The sequence below is a fragment of the Rhamphochromis sp. 'chilingali' genome, assembly GCF_963969265.1.
Source record: "Rhamphochromis sp. 'chilingali' genome assembly, chromosome: 10".
NCBI lineage: Eukaryota > Metazoa > Chordata > Actinopteri > Cichliformes > Cichlidae > Rhamphochromis > Rhamphochromis sp. 'chilingali'.
The window spans coordinates 21,854,866-21,872,249 of record NC_137937.1 but is presented as its reverse complement, the minus strand read 5'-3'; the positions used below and the strand labels follow the sequence as shown (position 1 = coordinate 21,872,249).

General features: G+C 43.2%; 1 protein-coding gene across 2 annotated transcripts in view; it reads right to left on the bottom strand.

Moving 5' to 3' along the window:
- pcsk5b (proprotein convertase subtilisin/kexin type 5b) overlaps positions 1-12,385 on the bottom strand; it is a 69,824-nt gene extending 57,439 nt beyond the window's left edge. The window contains exons 1-2 of one of the 2 annotated variants that reach the window (XM_080894990.1): positions 11,717-12,385; positions 7,940-8,044 (exon numbers count right to left, since the gene is read on the bottom strand). In XM_080894990.1, coding sequence (XP_080751116.1) covers positions 7,940-8,044; positions 11,717-11,896 — 285 coding nt within the window. In that variant the 5' untranslated portion in view covers positions 11,897-12,385. The remainder of the gene's footprint in view (positions 1-7,939; positions 8,045-11,716) is intronic. The other variant, XM_080894989.1, reaches the window with a different exon arrangement.
- Positions 12,386-17,384: the final 4,999 nt, after the last annotated feature.

Genomic DNA, 17,384 nt, shown 5'->3' with positions numbered 1-17,384 from the left:
AAACAAAGCCAATATCGCCCGTATTATTGCCTCTAAAACTTCCCCATGTATCACTACCATTGTGTCAGTGCCAACTCACTGGCTGGCTCTGGGGCATAACGACCTCCTCCATTCATTTAACTGCAGTGTGGTGTAGCAGAGGAATGATCTGGTAGAACCTGTACCTCTGTCACCCTGCCTTTACTCCCAGTCTGACTCCCGCTCCTATCTCACTTCCTTTTTTTCCCCCTTTTTAAATCCCTTTCCTCGTCAGCCCCCCCCCCTCTCCTTCGCTGCATTTTTCAGTCTTCTTCTCTGCAGGTGCCCATTTCTCTCTCAGATGGCCTGTCTCTGTCTCTCTCTCTCATTCCCACTCCAACCCCCTTCCAACCTCCCTCCCTCCCTCGCTCTCACTCTCATTCACTCTGTATAAGGGTTTGCAGGTGGCTCTAGCTGGCTGGGTCAGTAACCAGGGGAAACTGGGGAAGAGTTCACTTCAATAGAACAAATGGGAACAAATTGATCCACTTTTACTGCTGTTTGTGTGACGATGTTAGAGCTCCAGGCAAAAAAAAGCTAATGGATAGTGAGCAGAACACCCAGTGAAACCCTTGCAGTAACATGAAAAACCAGTTCTTGTCCTCTCTCTGGGGTATTTCAGAGACTCGGCCCTAACTCGGCCATCACAAACAGCGTGGGCAGTCACGGCCAGCTGTGGGGGCTCGTCTCAAAGCTTAGACTATTTTAATGGTTCATTTGTTAAACAAATTCAAACTAAAAATTCAGGATTCTCGGCCTAATGGAAATTTGTACTTGGGACTAAGATGAGTCTGATAAAATCTAAGGGTATGCACATTATCCCTGAGGTCCAGACACTAACTATGTCGTCTCCGTAATGCAATGAGCGTCCTCGTCTTCTGCATATCTATGAATACAGCAAGGCATCTGTGCGGTGAACAAAAAAATTCTGTGAGCCAAAAGAGAAAAAACACTGAGCATATTTTAATTGTTTAACAGTGTAATACGTAGATATGAGCTCATTTTGGTAGTTTTACTATGTGGTAAACCGCTGTCCTGATGTGGCGGAGCAATAAAACATTCAAATTTAATTTTGTTGTCACGGCCATTTTGCATTTTAGTCTATCCCAGTGAGGATTCAGCTGCAAACCACACCTGGCTCTCAGTTTTCATGCACATGTCTGAATAGATGACTTCAAGTAAACAAGAGCCTTTCTAAGTGAAACCGGCTGGAAGCACCGTGCTCCTTCAGCTAGAAGGCGTTCGGCAGTTGTTTCTCCCTACTAATCTCTGCGCACACATCAAAAGGACACTACAAAAGGAGAAAACAACCACTGTCGTGCTGTAATTGTTGTTTACAGTAAACTTGAAATGTCTGGAAATAGATTTCAGGCAAAGCAGACTAAGTGTACTTGAACAAAAAAAGAGAAAAGACTGCGGCTGTCCAAACTCTCTTGGAACTCCCAGCATGAATGACTCACGAGCATGCGTCAGCAGAACTGAGCAAGGTGCATGCCGAATACTGCTTAATACAAAAAGACAAGTTCGTATAGATAGCCACTTAATTAGGTACACTTGTTAAGCTGCTCGTGGCATGGCACCTCAGTGCATTTAGGGATATAGACATGGTCGAGACCACCTGCTGAAGGTCAAACCAAGAAGAAAGGTGGGCTACAGCAGCAGAAGACACTGGGTGCCACTCCTGTCAGGTCAGAACAGCTAAAAAGAGGATATCGGATTCCACAACAGAAGATTTTAAAAAAATGTTGCCTGATCTGACGAGTCTCCAGTTCTGCTGTGATATTCAGATGTTAGGGGACAGAATTTGGCATAAACATGAAAGCATGTATCCATGCTGCTTGGCATCAACAGTTCAAGTTGTTGTTGGTGATGTTGGGATATTTTCTTTTCCAAAGTTGAAGTTATTTTTACTTTTGTTCCCAACTTTGCTCATTTGAATTGAAGTACAGGGATTGGAGAAGAGGCCACTTAGAGGCAAAAGGTAGAGAAGGGTAAATATCTACTCGGAAAGAGGGTGTACTGACCTGTACTAAACTTCAGACGCTCCACAACCAACTGTGGAAGAAAACTTCTGCTGCAGAGAGCCTGTTAAGGCCAGGTTTGAAAAATAGATATGTCCACACACGACTAACAGATTCCAGCTGTGCAACTACAACAATTACACTTGTGGCTCTCGTGTCAACATTTTTTCTCCTAGTTGATATTTAGGGGCATGAAACAGAGTAAAGATTATGACCTCTCTATGCGGTAAGACAAAGAACTTACGGCATGCATCGCATCTGCCACCAGCACCAAAACAGCATATGATGAAAAGTTTTCTTTGACCTACTTTGATGTGAAATTACAATGACAGCTTAGAAGGAGCAAAAAAAAAAAAGAAAAAAGAAAAGGTTAATAAATAAGCCAAAAGTAACGTTCAAAAACAACAATGCAGTCATGCATATTTTCACAGATACAGCACGGCGCAGGCTCTCCCCTGCGACAGCACTGACAGTCGTCTACGTTCTCGTGCATGTAAACTGTGTCGCACTCCAGACAGAAATCAGAGGATGCAAAACCTTTAACAAATTATGTTTGATCAAGAAGCTTTTAAAATGTTTCCAAATAGCTTGTCCTGAAATACTTTCTGCAGGTTTTCCCAGATTTCTGCATCCTGGGAGTCCAAAATGACTACAGCAGCTACAGCCACAACATCCACGTTTATAGGAAATGTGCCAAGCTGAACTAAACTCAATCTAGGATCCCATCGGCAACCCTCTGATGCTTTAGCCTCTGTAGACAGAGCCAATATTTCAGGGCTTCCTTTGTAGCCAGCAGATATCTGGGACAATACTTCCTCTTAAGTCCACTTGTCATTGTTTACGACTGTCAATCGATTTTCAAAAGCTACGTGGCATCAGGGGCCAACAGCTTCAAGATTGCATTTCAGTGTTCCCTTTTTTCCTTGTTCACCTCCATGCAGTCAAAAGCTGTTCAAATGGGATTCATCAATACAATACTATACAATACAATACTGTTTCATGAACCCTGTTTGTCCTTGTTTAAGGGTCAAGGTGACGCCACGTGCCCTCTCACAGCCTGGAAAAATAAGCGGTCTTTGACCTGAGAGGCAAGTGACACTGCAGTTAGGCGGGTGCCATAAAGTGGTAATCTGTGCTGTGCCTCATCTCCATGGTAACATGTGTGCCAGAGTCTACTGTGGATGGTAGGGTGCGCCTTTCACGGCATCGCTACACCCCTCTGACTCACCCACACACAAAACACACACGGCTGTCATTATTACAAAACCTGATTGCAAAACATCATTAGCAGAATGCCAGACCTCGCTGCTGCCAAACTGGCTGTCACGTTGATCCCAAACCTCGTAGACAGGTCCGCAAAAAGGACAGCCAGTCAGCAAGGGAAACACCGACAGCTCTATTTCGCTCCACTTTTCATTTATTCTGTGTCTCCGATGCATCTTTCTCCTTCTTCCGTGCATTCTAATAGGCAATCTTCTGTTTTCTGTCATTTAACCTCTTCTCTCTAATCTAGTCTTTTTTTCTTTTCTTTTTTTAAATCTCTCAGTTTCCCAGCCAGCTGGCATCCGGACACAGACCTTCCTCCAGCGTGGCACAGTGTCAGGCCCAAGAGGGCAAGAGAACCAAAGACAGAGGGAGGGGGACGAGTGCACAGAAAGCAACAGTGAGAAAAGAGGGAGCTCTTGACAGGTGATGACAGCAGGTGAACAGAAAAAACAAAAAACAGCTGAGTGGCCCAAAAATACAGAGAAAGGAAACTGAAGAGAAACAATGAAACAGGATAACAGATAAGCGGGTAAAGAAGGTGACAGACGGCTCCTTTTCTTTCTTTTCCTCATCTTCCCGTTTCATCCCGTCTTCCAGTAATCACACTGATTCATCACCATCATTCTTCAGCAGTCGCCGTGCATTTATGAGTCCGACACAGATTTATTCGCCGTTCAGAATCTGCATGCAACATCGCCGCTGCTGTATGTAAACGCTGTAAGAGGCATCGCTGCCCTGTTTCCTCAGGATCAAGTCCCAGCCTGTTCAAGAAAGTGACCCGCTTCATCAAACAGGCAGACATCAACAAGTCTGAGTCAGGTACTAAGATGACAAAAATATGCAAAATGTGAGATAAGGAGGTTTCACATGTCTTGGACGAGTCAAACGGTCTTTTACTTCAAAGGCTTTTTAAATCTACTGTAAACATAAACAAGACATCAGAGGAGCAGACAATTGTACAATCGTGTGAACAACCAACAGGTTTGATTTAGTGATTTGTCCCCCGTGTTTTGATAAAGCTCAGTGTTGTGATGTGGAGGCCTCGTGTGTAATTCGGTCCGGGTTTGTTGACCCGATGAAGTGACGAGAAGAGCACTGACAGCGGTTTAGATCAAACTCTTGTTCAAACGGAAAGTTTTTTCTCAGCTGACGACAACAACAACAAAAGCATGTTATTTACTTTACTAAGGCTGTATTTTAGAGTTACAAAAGAAATCCTGCCCACAGTGATGTGAAACCAAAAAACAAACCTCATAATAAAGATCAAATATTCTGATTTATGATTATGTCACGTTGTGTTATGGTGATCCACAACCATCATGGAAAAATTTTGTTTTGTCCGTGACGGATTCTGTAGGAGAGTTGTGCCATCTGATCTGCCACAACCAGGTTCCTCTGGCTGAGATCAAGATAAACTGTCGGTTTATCATCAGGAAAACACAGAGCAGCTGTGGCTTCACTGGGATCTCAACGCTTGGACGGAAAAGTTTAGAATTTCTCTGAATTTGGATTTACTAGGGCTCCACTCTGACCCCTGGGCCCTATTTCAGGAAGCCGGTTTAGAAAACTCAGAGTGAAAAACGATACTCAGGGTTGAATAACCCCGAACTGTCCAACTCGGAATATTCGGTTTCAGAAAGGCTGATAACAATTAATTCAATCAACGCGGAGTTGCTTTAACCCCAAGTTAAACGCGCGCACGAGGATACATAAAGCCCTGATTAGTGGAGCACAGATTAAGCGAGTCACCATGGAGACGGAGGGAAAGAAGGCGCGGTCAATGTATTTTACAGCGCTTGAGGCCGAAATTCTGATGGCAGCATATGCCGATAACATGCAAATTCCGCGGAAAAAAAGTAACACAGCCTCAGCTGCAAAACAAAGGGAGCATGCATGGCAAAACATAGCCGACAGAGTCAATGCGTGAGTGTTAATTTAAACATTGATCTAGGGATTTGCACCCATTTAACACGTTATTGTATTTTATTTTATTTTTTATTTCATACATTTTATTTTGTGATGTGATGTGAACGCAGGTGCAACCCAACAGGCCCCAAACGTTCCTGGCAGCAAGTAAAAATGAAATATAAAAATATAGTCCAAACAGGTAAGGTGTAATTGTATTATGAGCCATAGTGCTTGGTCTGTTTGTCCGATGTAAATCAATTGCAGTTAGAGGCTACATTAATTTCCCCTCTGTAAGCACTTATTGAAATTATCTGAGCACATTACAAGTACATATTTGCTTACTCTGTATGCTCAAATGTAACCCGTTATAGCCAACAGAACAAAAGCGGAGGCCTGAAAAACAGGTGGGGGTCCTCCACCACCACCACTCACAGAGGCTGAGCAGTTGGCTTCCACATTTGTGATAATGTTGGCAGCATCACATATGATCTTCACAGTGCAGAGAACACAAATTAGCATCCATTACTATAATGAAATAATTTGTTAGTTTGAAATGCTACAGGGAGCTATGTACCTGTACATTAATGCTGTGGAAAGACTTCCTGTTCACATAGTCTCCTTCATTTACTGAAGGAGCAATGATTGGAATGTGAGTGCCATCTATACAGCCAATCACGCCTGGGAACCGTGAAAATAAATGTAAAATTTAAGTAGTAGTTCAAATATCACCACATCATGAATTAAGTTTCGTTCATCCTGATACCTGCAATTTTGTGGAATCCCTCTTTGATAAATCTTGTGGGTCTATGACCGGGGAACACAAACGAGTACAGGAGACGTTTCAGTGCAACTGTAACATTCCTGACTGCCCGACAGACGGTAGCCTTGGAAACGTGCTCAGCGTCACCAATATTATACAGAAAGCTCCCGTTTGCAAAAAACCGAAGTGCAATACAAATAATATGTAGAGAACTGAGAGGATGTCCGCGATGTGTCACATGAGCAATATTAGGCCTGAGGATGTTATTCAAATGAATTATAGATTGTGCTGAAAAACGGTAACGTTCACACAGGAAATCATCAGGAAATGATAAAATGTCCGAACGCGCTCTAATCACTCTCTCCCGGCGGAGAGCTCTGCGGAGAATTTGGGCTTCAACATCTACTGGCTCTTCAAGGAAGGAGCACGCCATGTCTGACACTTCCTACAGTCAGGTTTCTGACAAAGAGGCGGAGAAGGTCAGGGTTAGTTGAAGTAAACCTGCTAGGGGGCAGGTTAGCTTCACGGAGTGTGTCGTCATAGTAACTCACTCAGAATTAATCTAAACTCGCTTTGTGAAACCGAAAACCCAGAGTTTTCGTTAACTCAGGGTATACTTACTCAGAGTTTGCACTAAACCGGCTTCCTGAAATAGGGCCCTGGTCTCTGACAAGTAGGTGGCTATATGTACACACACACACACACACACACACACACACACACACACACACACACACACACACACACACACACACTGGACACTTTATTAGATACACCTTAACTCACAACTCACTGCATCCAGTTACAATTTAGGTGACCTGCTGAATATGTTGAGGCATGCTCAATAATCCAGGTTAGGAAATCCCAGAAAGTTGCTTTTGTTCATCTGGAAGCCGAGTTTTCAGTGGAAGAAATGTTTCATCGCTTATACAAGTAACTTCTTCAGCTCACTGCAGGCTTCCCCCAACACGACTGCCTAACAGTGAGATGTGAACTCAGTTTTATAATCGTTGATATTCAAAGGCTATGAGCACTATTCACAGAGAAGTACAATCACACCATCGTAAAATGGTGAAAGATGTACTCTTACGGCCCCTTCCTCGGTTCAACTATGATTGTTCCACATAAGTACTCCACATCCTACCACTCTTGCTCACAATGTCACAAATCTCTGATCATCTCAAACTACTTTCTTGAGTAATCTACCGGATCTCAGTTTAGTGGAGAACCTTTGGGATGTGGTAGAACAGGAGATTCACATCATGGATGTGCAGTAGACCGATCTACACCAACCGTGCTATCATGTTCACATGGACCGAAATCTGTGAAGAATGGTTCCAGCACCTCATTGAAACTGTGCCATGAACAATTAAGGTAATTCTGAAGGAAACAGGGGGTCCAGCCCAGTACTGGAGTACGGTGAATCAACCATTGTCAACACTGTTGACAAGTTTATTTCAAGGAAAATTATATTTTTAATCTTCTTTTATCTCCTTTAACCTCATCAAATTCAAACTAAAAGCAGTAGTAGGCAGATTTCATCATTATTCACTTGGCTGTTCGCAGGATGAACCACTGCAGAGTAAGATGACAGCCCTTGTAAGAGGTGTATGAAAAATCTACTGAAAACATGTTCAATTCTGGCAAAAGGTCCTCAGTGTATGCTAAAAGTTAATATTTAACTTATCAGTTAAAAACATCTTAACTCAAGGTCCACTTGCTTTTTCCAGAACTGCAAACAGAACCTCATGATCTTCATCAGCGGATGGAGTTTGTTCAGTTGAGTCACCTGATGATAATCAGTCATCTCCATCACAAGTGAGTGAACTTTGTACAGATTTGAACACCACACGTTATCCAGGAAAAGGAACTTGAATTAAGATCATATAAAAACTACCTACAGTATCATTTCAGCACAAAAGAAACATTGATGCTCAATCTTTCATAAACAGCACAACAGACTTACCTTAGGCTCCATGGAAATGAAACTATGGCGACCACGGCTGGACAAAGTCGACCTCTTAATAGTCCGACTATGGAAGAAGTGATAGTGGTCTCTGAGATCCCCAATCTGCAAAACACACAAACAGACTATTCATCACCACTATGCCTTTCTCTGCTATAGTCTCCTAAAAAGTGAGCTTCATTTTTAATGCTGCTCACAGTTTTCTAAAGTCAAGGCGCAGGTCTCGCCATCTTCTCACTGCTGATTTATTCCCTGCTGAGAGCAAGACTATATTGTCAGAGAACCAGCGCACAATGGTTGGTTTGAACGTTAGCAGCGGCGGAAGTAACAGAAGTTGGGAGTTATGTCTACAAGAGGAAAACCAAGTTGGATAGTATCTGCAAGTCATCTGTGAACTTCTTGTCGTAGCTGTTCTTATAGCTACTGACATGAGAGGTTCAAGCTTTGGACCCAGCGCTTTGCGGCACCGCTAACAGTTAGTTTCGTTTTTGTTTGTTTTCTAAAACAAGTGGAACTTGTGGAAAGGATGTATCAGTGAGCCACCGTCATTATTTCAGGGCTCTTAATCATTGTTGTTTAAAATAGATCTTTATAACTCTTTATGGCTGCACGATTGTTGCAGTGCTGCAGAAAGAATATGGGCCTGTCATCATTAAAAAGGCTGAGAACCACCATAGCTTTAAGTATTTCAAAACATTTTTCTAAAAAAGGTCATGTTTTTGAATTATAATGACATTTTTCTCTCTTAATATTTGTTTTTTCCCAGATATTATACAGAAACCACATTTAGGCTCTTAAATCAATCAGATAAAGGACAAAAGGCTGTGAACTTTAAAAAGAAAAAGAAAAAAAGAGGGACAGCGAGGGGCAGACAAGTAAAGTGAAAACAGACAAACACAGAGAGGCCAGACAAATGTACAGATAGACACACACACAAAGATTTTGAGTGACAGAGGATCCACAGACAGACAATGTTAGACGGAAAGCTGCTGGTCGGTGATTAGTTTTAATAATTGATAAAGACCAAACAGTCCTTCAGATGATCAAACTGTCATGGCTACCAAGGGTCCTGTGCTATGTCACTGATCCTTCCACTGCCACAGAGCCCATCAGATCAGCTTTCGGCTCATGTACCGACACACACTCCAAAGTAGAGATGGATAAAATGAGAGGCAAGAAAGTGCCAATAAATCCATGACTTTCAGTATAACATCTAACCTTCAGCGTGCGTTTTCAATCTTAACTTGAAAAACAGCTAAGCCTACAAATATGGCTTCCCTTGTTGCTCTAGATATGACTGTGTGATCATATGGGCAGGCACATTACGGTAGACTGAAATTTTATCGGAATAATTCAAGAGTGAATCACAACTTCTACTTAACTGTTGGGAATTACACATCTCAGTCCTGCAGAAAAAACACTTCATCAGTGATTCATGATGTCTTACTTCTCCAGACCTTTTTCACTAGAAGCAATAAATCTCCATATCATCTATATTTCATGACCAATAGTACCAAGAAATGCCAAAAGGTGATGCGCGTTTTCCCTTTGGACCTTAATGTTTCATACCTGTAAGACTAATGTCTCATAACAGGACAAAGACTTCAGGACAAAACACACAGGCTGAGACACTGCGGTACTTTGACACCTTCTTGCTTCACGGTGCAAACACTGCAGCTTTATCACGGCCTCTCAAACAAATCGAGGACAATGCTCAATAATCAAATGAATCATTTTTTCAATGGAAAACTGATCGTTTCATGTGTTTGGATTATTAGCGTTGTCAAAAACAAAGGTGTTACTCTAGACATTGCACTTGTTTAGTTACCTCTAGAGTAACAATGCTGATTGGCCTGATGCCTTTAACAAATACTACAAACTGCACAAAATATGTAACATGTCGTTGATGTCATGATGCACACACTTCCTGCACATGTGTGTCTCTAGATTACGACCAGTGGCTTTCACGGGCTCTCTCATCTCCTCAAAAAAAAAACAAAAACACCAATTTTAACAGAGATCCACGTCTGAGGCCTTGTCAGCTGATTTAGCCAGTGTCTTAGTCTGGGAAGGGGGCTCCATAGTTAAGAGGATTACCCAGAATTCCCCAACGAGGTGCTCCCTCTCTCCATGCCAACTCTTTTCATCCATCCGTCCATCTATCGTCCTTTCTTTCACTCCCTCCTTCTCCCATCTCCCAGTGTGTGGTTATCTTTGTCTGTGCTCTTCTTTCCAACCCTGTGAAGAAGACCATATTGTCCGCCACACTGTTTTCTATCCATTCATCTTTTTTCCCCCCCCTCACAAATTTAAACTCCATCTCATTTAGTGGCTATTCCCAGAATTATTTCATTACTAGCCCCAGCAAGTTTTTTTTTGATTTACAAACGCTTGGCAGCTTAAGTTCTTCGTGCACATACATGAGTGCTGCACTGATATCAGGAGGACTGGGTGGGTGTCAGAGTTCACATTAGGCAACCAAAAGTGTGTTGCTATCGCTCCCATGGGAGCGGCTTTCGGCTGACCCCCAAACCAGGAAGTGAAGTAAAAACTTGTCTATGAGGTGTCAAAGTCCAGTGAGCCTTCCTGTATTGAGATGGAAATTAGGGCGAATGGTGGGGGTTGGAAGCAACACTCCACCACTCCACTCCACAGGAAAATTCCTATGGGGGTGGTATAGAAAGAGGGGGGTCCACACATTAGTTCCCGTCAAAGAGAGGGGATAAACGAGGCCATTAAGGCCTACTCTCTAGGGTGTATAGTGGGTGGGCAGGCTGGATAAGGTGGAGGGGTGGAGGTTCAATAGCTGTTGACTGGACTACCCCACAACAACCTGTCAGAATGCCCCCTCTGTTCCATGCTGTCTTCATGTCGACCGCTGACAAGTGCAGGCTTGAACTGCCCACGTAGTTCAGTCGTATGTGTGAGGTCCACATTTGTGTGTCTTCTCTCTTTTGTTAAAACAAAACAAGTACTATGCTAAAAAAAAAATAATAATTTTAAAACATTTCCTAAAACCACATTTGGACCAAGTTAACAGATAAATTCCTCATCTGGTGTTTACCAATAAAATGACAAAACATAAAAAGAAAGGAGGCACATCTGAAGCCAGTGTCTGTGCGTGTATGTTCTTCACCAGATGGATCCAGGAGTTAGTTTACACCATGTTAAGCAATGGCACCTGCTTTTGGCCTGATGCGGCTGATCTAATCGATACTGGAGGGCCTTGAACAGTGGAATTATGTACAGTATGGGGAATTAAAGAGAAAAAGACAAAACAAAAACAGCTTGAGCAGCCCCGTTTACTACTATATAAAATGGTGTTTGGCTCACACACCAGGGACTTTTGAGTGAAATCTTACACACACACACAGAGAGAGAGAGAGAGAGAGAGAGAGAGAGAGAGAGAGAGAGAGAGAGAGAGAGAGAAGTCACTTCCAAGCTCATAAACCAAACAGCACCGCTAGCCGTCACTGGGGTGGCAAAACGACCAAGCACATGAGACTTCAGTGGAAACACCGTGAAGAGGCACCTGTTGTGCCATCCTGCAGCTGGTCTACTTTCTTTGTTCCTTAAAGCTTCTCCTTCCCTGGTCTGTTTCAGAGTTAAAAGAACCCGAGTTGGCTCAGGTTTGGACTTCAGACTTTGAGGTTTAATCGCGCAACTTTGCCGCCTTGGAAGAGGCATATTAAGCCCAATTTTAAGAGTTGACGAAAACACAGAGAGACACAAATTAGAGGCAACTTTGACCGGATCAATAAGCAGTAAGACACATACCTGTCCCATGTTTCTATAGCCGTATTTTTCCGCTATCCGGTCAGCCACCTCGGGTCCCCCGGCTATCCTGACTGCCCAATGGTTGGTGTAAATCCGAGCTTTGCACGGCGGGGACGCAAAGCCGAGGTAGAGCGCCAGGACGCATAGCAAGCCTCTTCTCCAAGCGGCGTTGTGGACCATCTTTTAAACAGACTCTTCTCCTCCTCCTCCTCCTCAGCCGACCAGGCAAACAACCAAACTTCTCTTCTCGCCGAGAGAGGCTCTCATAGAAACACAAATATCCCGGCAAAAGAACTGAGAGAGAGAGAAAGAGAGAGAGAGGAATGGGGAAGGAAAGGAGGTCCGAGGGGGAAAAATACACCTTATCTTCAAACCTCTCTTTTTCACATGGGAGAGTTGGAAGTTTCGTGCGTCTTCTCTCTATTCCCCCCCCTCTCTCTCTTTCTCTCTCTCTCTTTTTCCACGGTGGATAGAGAGGAAGTGTGAGTGTGTGAGCGCTGTGCGTCTTCTGCGCGCAAAGTTGGCGTACGTGTGTGCGCGCAGAGCTCCTCAAAGCTGATTTCTGCTTCTCCACGAACAACTCGGATGTTGCTCGTTCAGCTCATCGGGCTTTCATGTGGCGAAATGGCTACAGCGCCTCCCCACAAATAACTAGCTGACACTCTGGAGAGTAGAAACAACTCAAGCCGCGGGGTTTCCCTGCCGAGCTCCGCTGGGTCTTAAAGACACTCGTCTTGGATCCGCCGCCGCTGCCCGCCTGTCTGCCAGACGCAGATCAGCCGCAGGGAGGGGTCAAACCGGGGGCTCCAAGGGATTCCTCCAAGAGCCCCCTCACCCTTACTCAATACCCTCTCAAAATTAAGAATTAATTATCTCAAAGTCGAGTGGAAATTATAGAAATCGAACTTTATTTTTAATTACTTTTGATTTTTTCATCAATTGACTGACAAAAGACACTGTGACTGCAAAGAGTGAACATATCCGCTGATGTGTACCTTAGGGTAATTTTCCATTTTCCTAACTGGTGGAGCAAGTACCCCGGGGGGTATTACTGCAGTAGCCTGGGGGTTAAGTAGACAAATTAGTAGTTAAAAAACCCAAAAGAACCTTATTTAACTAAGGTAGCCTGAGCAGCTTTGAGCAGAAAAGGTAACAGTTATCTAAAACGAATGTTTTAGGGGCAGAAAGGCAAAAAAAAAATATGGATCCATTATTTAAAATATTATTAATTGTTAAATATTTTATCAAAAAACAAGTATCTTACAAAATGTTTTTGATGTATATACTGTTAATATAATATATAAATATAGACCTATATGGATATATTTTCCAAGTAATTAGGAAGTGTGCTGCTTAAAGTAGGCATAGGTTTAAATGTATTTGCTAAAGAACAGTTTAAATAGGCAGCCAACATAACTGGATCCAATATTTTAAAATATCAATATTGGAGATATGGGAAATGGCTAAAATTGCTCACTTAGAGTATGAATAATATACACTTTTTGCAAGTATAGGAATTTAAAGCTAATAGTTTGAATATATATGTGTACAGTACTTTGCAAATGTCTTGAGCCGCACCTCATTTCTTGATATCTATATATTTATTTATATTTTATAAGAGTAGTGGATGAATGGCTATGACTGACTGTTTGAAAGCAGGTCAGATCCTCTTTTAAATCTGTTCAAATAAATACATTTGAACTTGAAACATTTGAGTTTCTGGAGTCCCTGTGACAGTGCTGGGGATGATAATGATACAGAACTGACCCCAAAAGTGATTAGTATTATCAGCAGATTACCTGTTATGTCTGTTTTCTTGATTTTGGGATTCATGTGGTTGTTAATCCCCCCAAAAAACACAGACAAACTTTTAAAGGTAGAAAGAAACATGTTGAGATTCTTCACTGGACCTGATATGACAATCTACACTTTTGATATTCTGCAAATTAATTTATAAAAAACACACAGGAGTGTGCACTTTACATCTGGTGACTCCGATGGGAGTGCTGTTTTCTAACGATCGACCGTTTCGCAAGCTTTCCCTGACTGACAGATTTTTATATGTTTGCCCGCGTATCACATTTCAAAAGCTGTGGTGTTTTTCCCTTACTTTTCACCCTGAAAAGTTCACCAGCTAACAAGATGGCTCATTATACTTTGGATGCAGCTCGTTTTTCCCGCACCTTGAAATCTGCTTTTGAATGCATGCTTTGTCAGTCTCTCTGGCCAATATTGACACAGACATGCCAACGTAAAGTTGAGCAAACTATGACCTTCACCTCAGCCATCATCCAATGAGAAACAACCACAGATGTGTAAATATTATTTATCCAGAAAGAAAATATTCTTCTTATTTACAGAAGACACCTAATCCCTCTTTTAGTTTTGTCAGTTTGATGATTCTTTACGTCACGATTAATGATTTGCCGTGCGGATTGTTTCGAAAATATCTTACCGTATTTTCACAACCATAAGGCGCACTTAAAAGTCTTAGATTTTCTTCAAAAAGTACGGCGCGCCCTATAGCGCAGTGCGCCCTGTGTGTTGTAAGGAGGACGTAGTAGAGAACACCATGAGAACGCTAAAGGGTGAAGTGTGTGCGTTGACTTTATCGCACATACCTGTATAAAAGAACAGGTATGTGCGTTATGCAGGACATCGTTGTTTTAACAACCCTGAAAGTGGCAAAGAGACACGCTTACGAAGCACAGTTTAAACTGAAGGCCATCAGCTACGCGGAGGAACATGGAAATCGAGCAGCGGCGAGAGAATTTAAGATTAACGAATCGATGGTTCGCAAATGGAGGAAGCTAGAAAACAAGCTCCGGCAGGTCAAGAAAACGCAGTTGAGTTTCCGCGGACATAAGGCGAGGTGGCCCGAGTTGGAGGAAAGACTCGAGCGGTGGATCATCGAGCAAAGAACGAGCGGGAGAAGCGTTTCGACGGTCACCATTCGGCTAAAAGCAGTTTCACTTTCACTTTTTATGAAACGGTGCCATTTTTCCATCCGGACCAGGACTACGGTAGCGCAGCAACTTCCAGCGGATTATAAGGAAAAGCTGGCCATCTTCCGCTCCTACTGCAGCAAACACATCGGCGACAAACACATCCAGCGATGGATGACTGATGGAGACCACAGTTTCACCAAGAGTGGAAGGCAGCGCCCGGCGAGTTACGCCACAATTTGCCAATGGATTGTAGATGCTTGGGCTAACATGTCTGCTGGCACTGTTGTTCGAGCTTTCGCAAAAGCCGGCATCATTTCCGAGGAGCCGCACGGCACGGAAAGTGACTCTGACAGTGAAGAAAGTGAACTTGGCATGTTTGATGGAGATTTAGCGCAGCTGTTCAATTCAGACCCAGAGGATGAGGACTTCGATGGGTTTGATTGATGATAAAAATGTGAGTACCAAACTTTGTTTTGCTCCTGCTTTATTTTTAAATACGCACACTTGTATGCTTGTGTGTTGTTGATGATGACGATTACTGGTAATAAAAATGTGAGTAAGGTACCGAACTCAGGTTTGCTCCCGCTTTATTTTTAAATACGCATACGGTACTTGTATGCGCCCTATGATCCAGTGCGCCTTATGTGTGTGTTAAATACAGTAATGGCACACATAACTGAGACTGCGCCTTTTAGCACAGTGCGTCTTATGGTCGTGAAAATACGGTAGGTTAGTTCGCTTGAGTTGGGTTTGCCTTCGGCTACATCTTTGGATGCTCGACTGCCGCTTTGCTGTATGTCGGGATTATGTGCCTTCCTCCAATACTGGTTTAATGCACATTTTCTTCTATATCAGTGAAGCTCTAGATGTCATGGCCCCCCAGATCACAGCCCAGGTCAAAGCCGAGTGAATGCTGTCATTGTGGAATGTGTTCAGAATTGAGCCTTTCATTCAAGGTCCTTGTTGATTGATGGGTTTTTGTTTTGCAGCAGTTTCCTGGCGACGTCTCTGTTCGCACTGAAAACTCTGTTCTGAGTGGTACACAAGTAAAAATCAGCATAATTGCACTAATTACAGCCAATTTTATTGCTGAATGGACCCCGCTGCCACGTCTTACAACAAGCGGGAGGACAAGACCATCTCACGGCACGCTCAGATAGAGACGAAAGCGAGTTAAAAAGGCAGATCCACTGATCGCACTCCATTCAGCAGGGTGAGAAAAGAAGAGGAGACAAGATACAGCAGAAATTGATCTGGGCATCAAAATTGAGCACCCAGGTCACGAGACAGCCTTGAGCAATGGGGCCCCCTGGTTTCCATTCAGGTCTTAGCTGTCGCGATATCCTGCGTGACAGCTTCACAGCTCCCAGAGTCTTCTCCAGGGAGAGAACCGAGTGAATCCCAACAAAACGTCTTTGTCGACATCTGAGAGCGGAGCGGTCACACGAGTGTCAACAAACACTCCGAGGGGCATTCCTGTGTGCATTCCTGTGCCTCTTCAGTGGAATAACAGGGTGAATCGCGTGTTTGAAGCCAAACACAACTTCGGGGGGGGGGGACTCCACGATACAGTACAATAGAAGGCCTCAACAGGAAACCGCAGCCAACAAGCTTCATTCAACAAGGACACAGCTAATTTGTTCATTCAGCATTGAGCCCATCACTTCTACAGGGAAACATCCCACATGATTTTTCTTCCATCAGCACAGGCATGTTATCAGATGTGAGCTAGTCATGTAAATGCATCCAAATTGCTTTCTAATGTCTCCACATTCTGTCATTGGTTTGCTTTCCTTTTCTCTCCAAATGTTCTGTTTTTTGCTCTTTACTTTCCTTCACGTACCTTTGTCCCTTTGGTTATTTCCCATGGCTCCTTGGCCTATTACGTATTGGTATCTCTCTGGGCGGACATCCAGGGAGCTGAGGCTAGCCATGCAACTTCACTTTGACCTTTGACCTTGTCGTTTTAGGCTCCTGCACTTAGGCCACAATAGCACCTGCCATTCACCAACTTTCTCTCCTCGCTGTCCTGAATTTTATCCTCCCATATAACCATCATTCTCCTCATCTCTTCACCCTTTCCTTTGTCCAACACATTCCAGGGTTATATAGGCTCCTCTGGGTGTTCACACACACTCTCTACATTCACTTGAGACAATGAATGTAGGGTGGAGACAGAGAGCAGTATAGCTAAAACTTTGAAGGTCCATCTGTGAATGTTGTCACCACCAGTTTTCTGTGTACTTATCAGGCAAAAATGACTCAAATAATCTGCAAAAACAAAAAAGTGTTTGTTTGTTTTTTTTTTTAGGTTTGATCACCTCACATTTAGACACACTCGTGTAGCATCACACGTATGAACTGTGTACATTGATCTGCCTCAGTATTAAAACCAGCTTCATGAAGGCCCCACTTTCTGTGCTGCTCAAACAGGCCTGAACCAGCTGTATATGGATGTAGGACCTCTGGAAGCAGAAAGCTGGCAGAAGAGCTTCCGTGAATTAGGCTTGTTCCAGTATATCCCACAGACTGGGATCAGGGACATTTAGGGGCCCTTTCATCACCTTGATACTTTGTCACGTTACACAAGCCGAGCTGTTTTTTCAGTGTCACAGGGCACTTTGAACTTTTGAGGAACAGCATGCCGCTGCCATGTGAAGCATGTCAGGTTGATATACTGATAAAGACCGAGTGTCTGCCAGTAAAATAATGCATTGAAA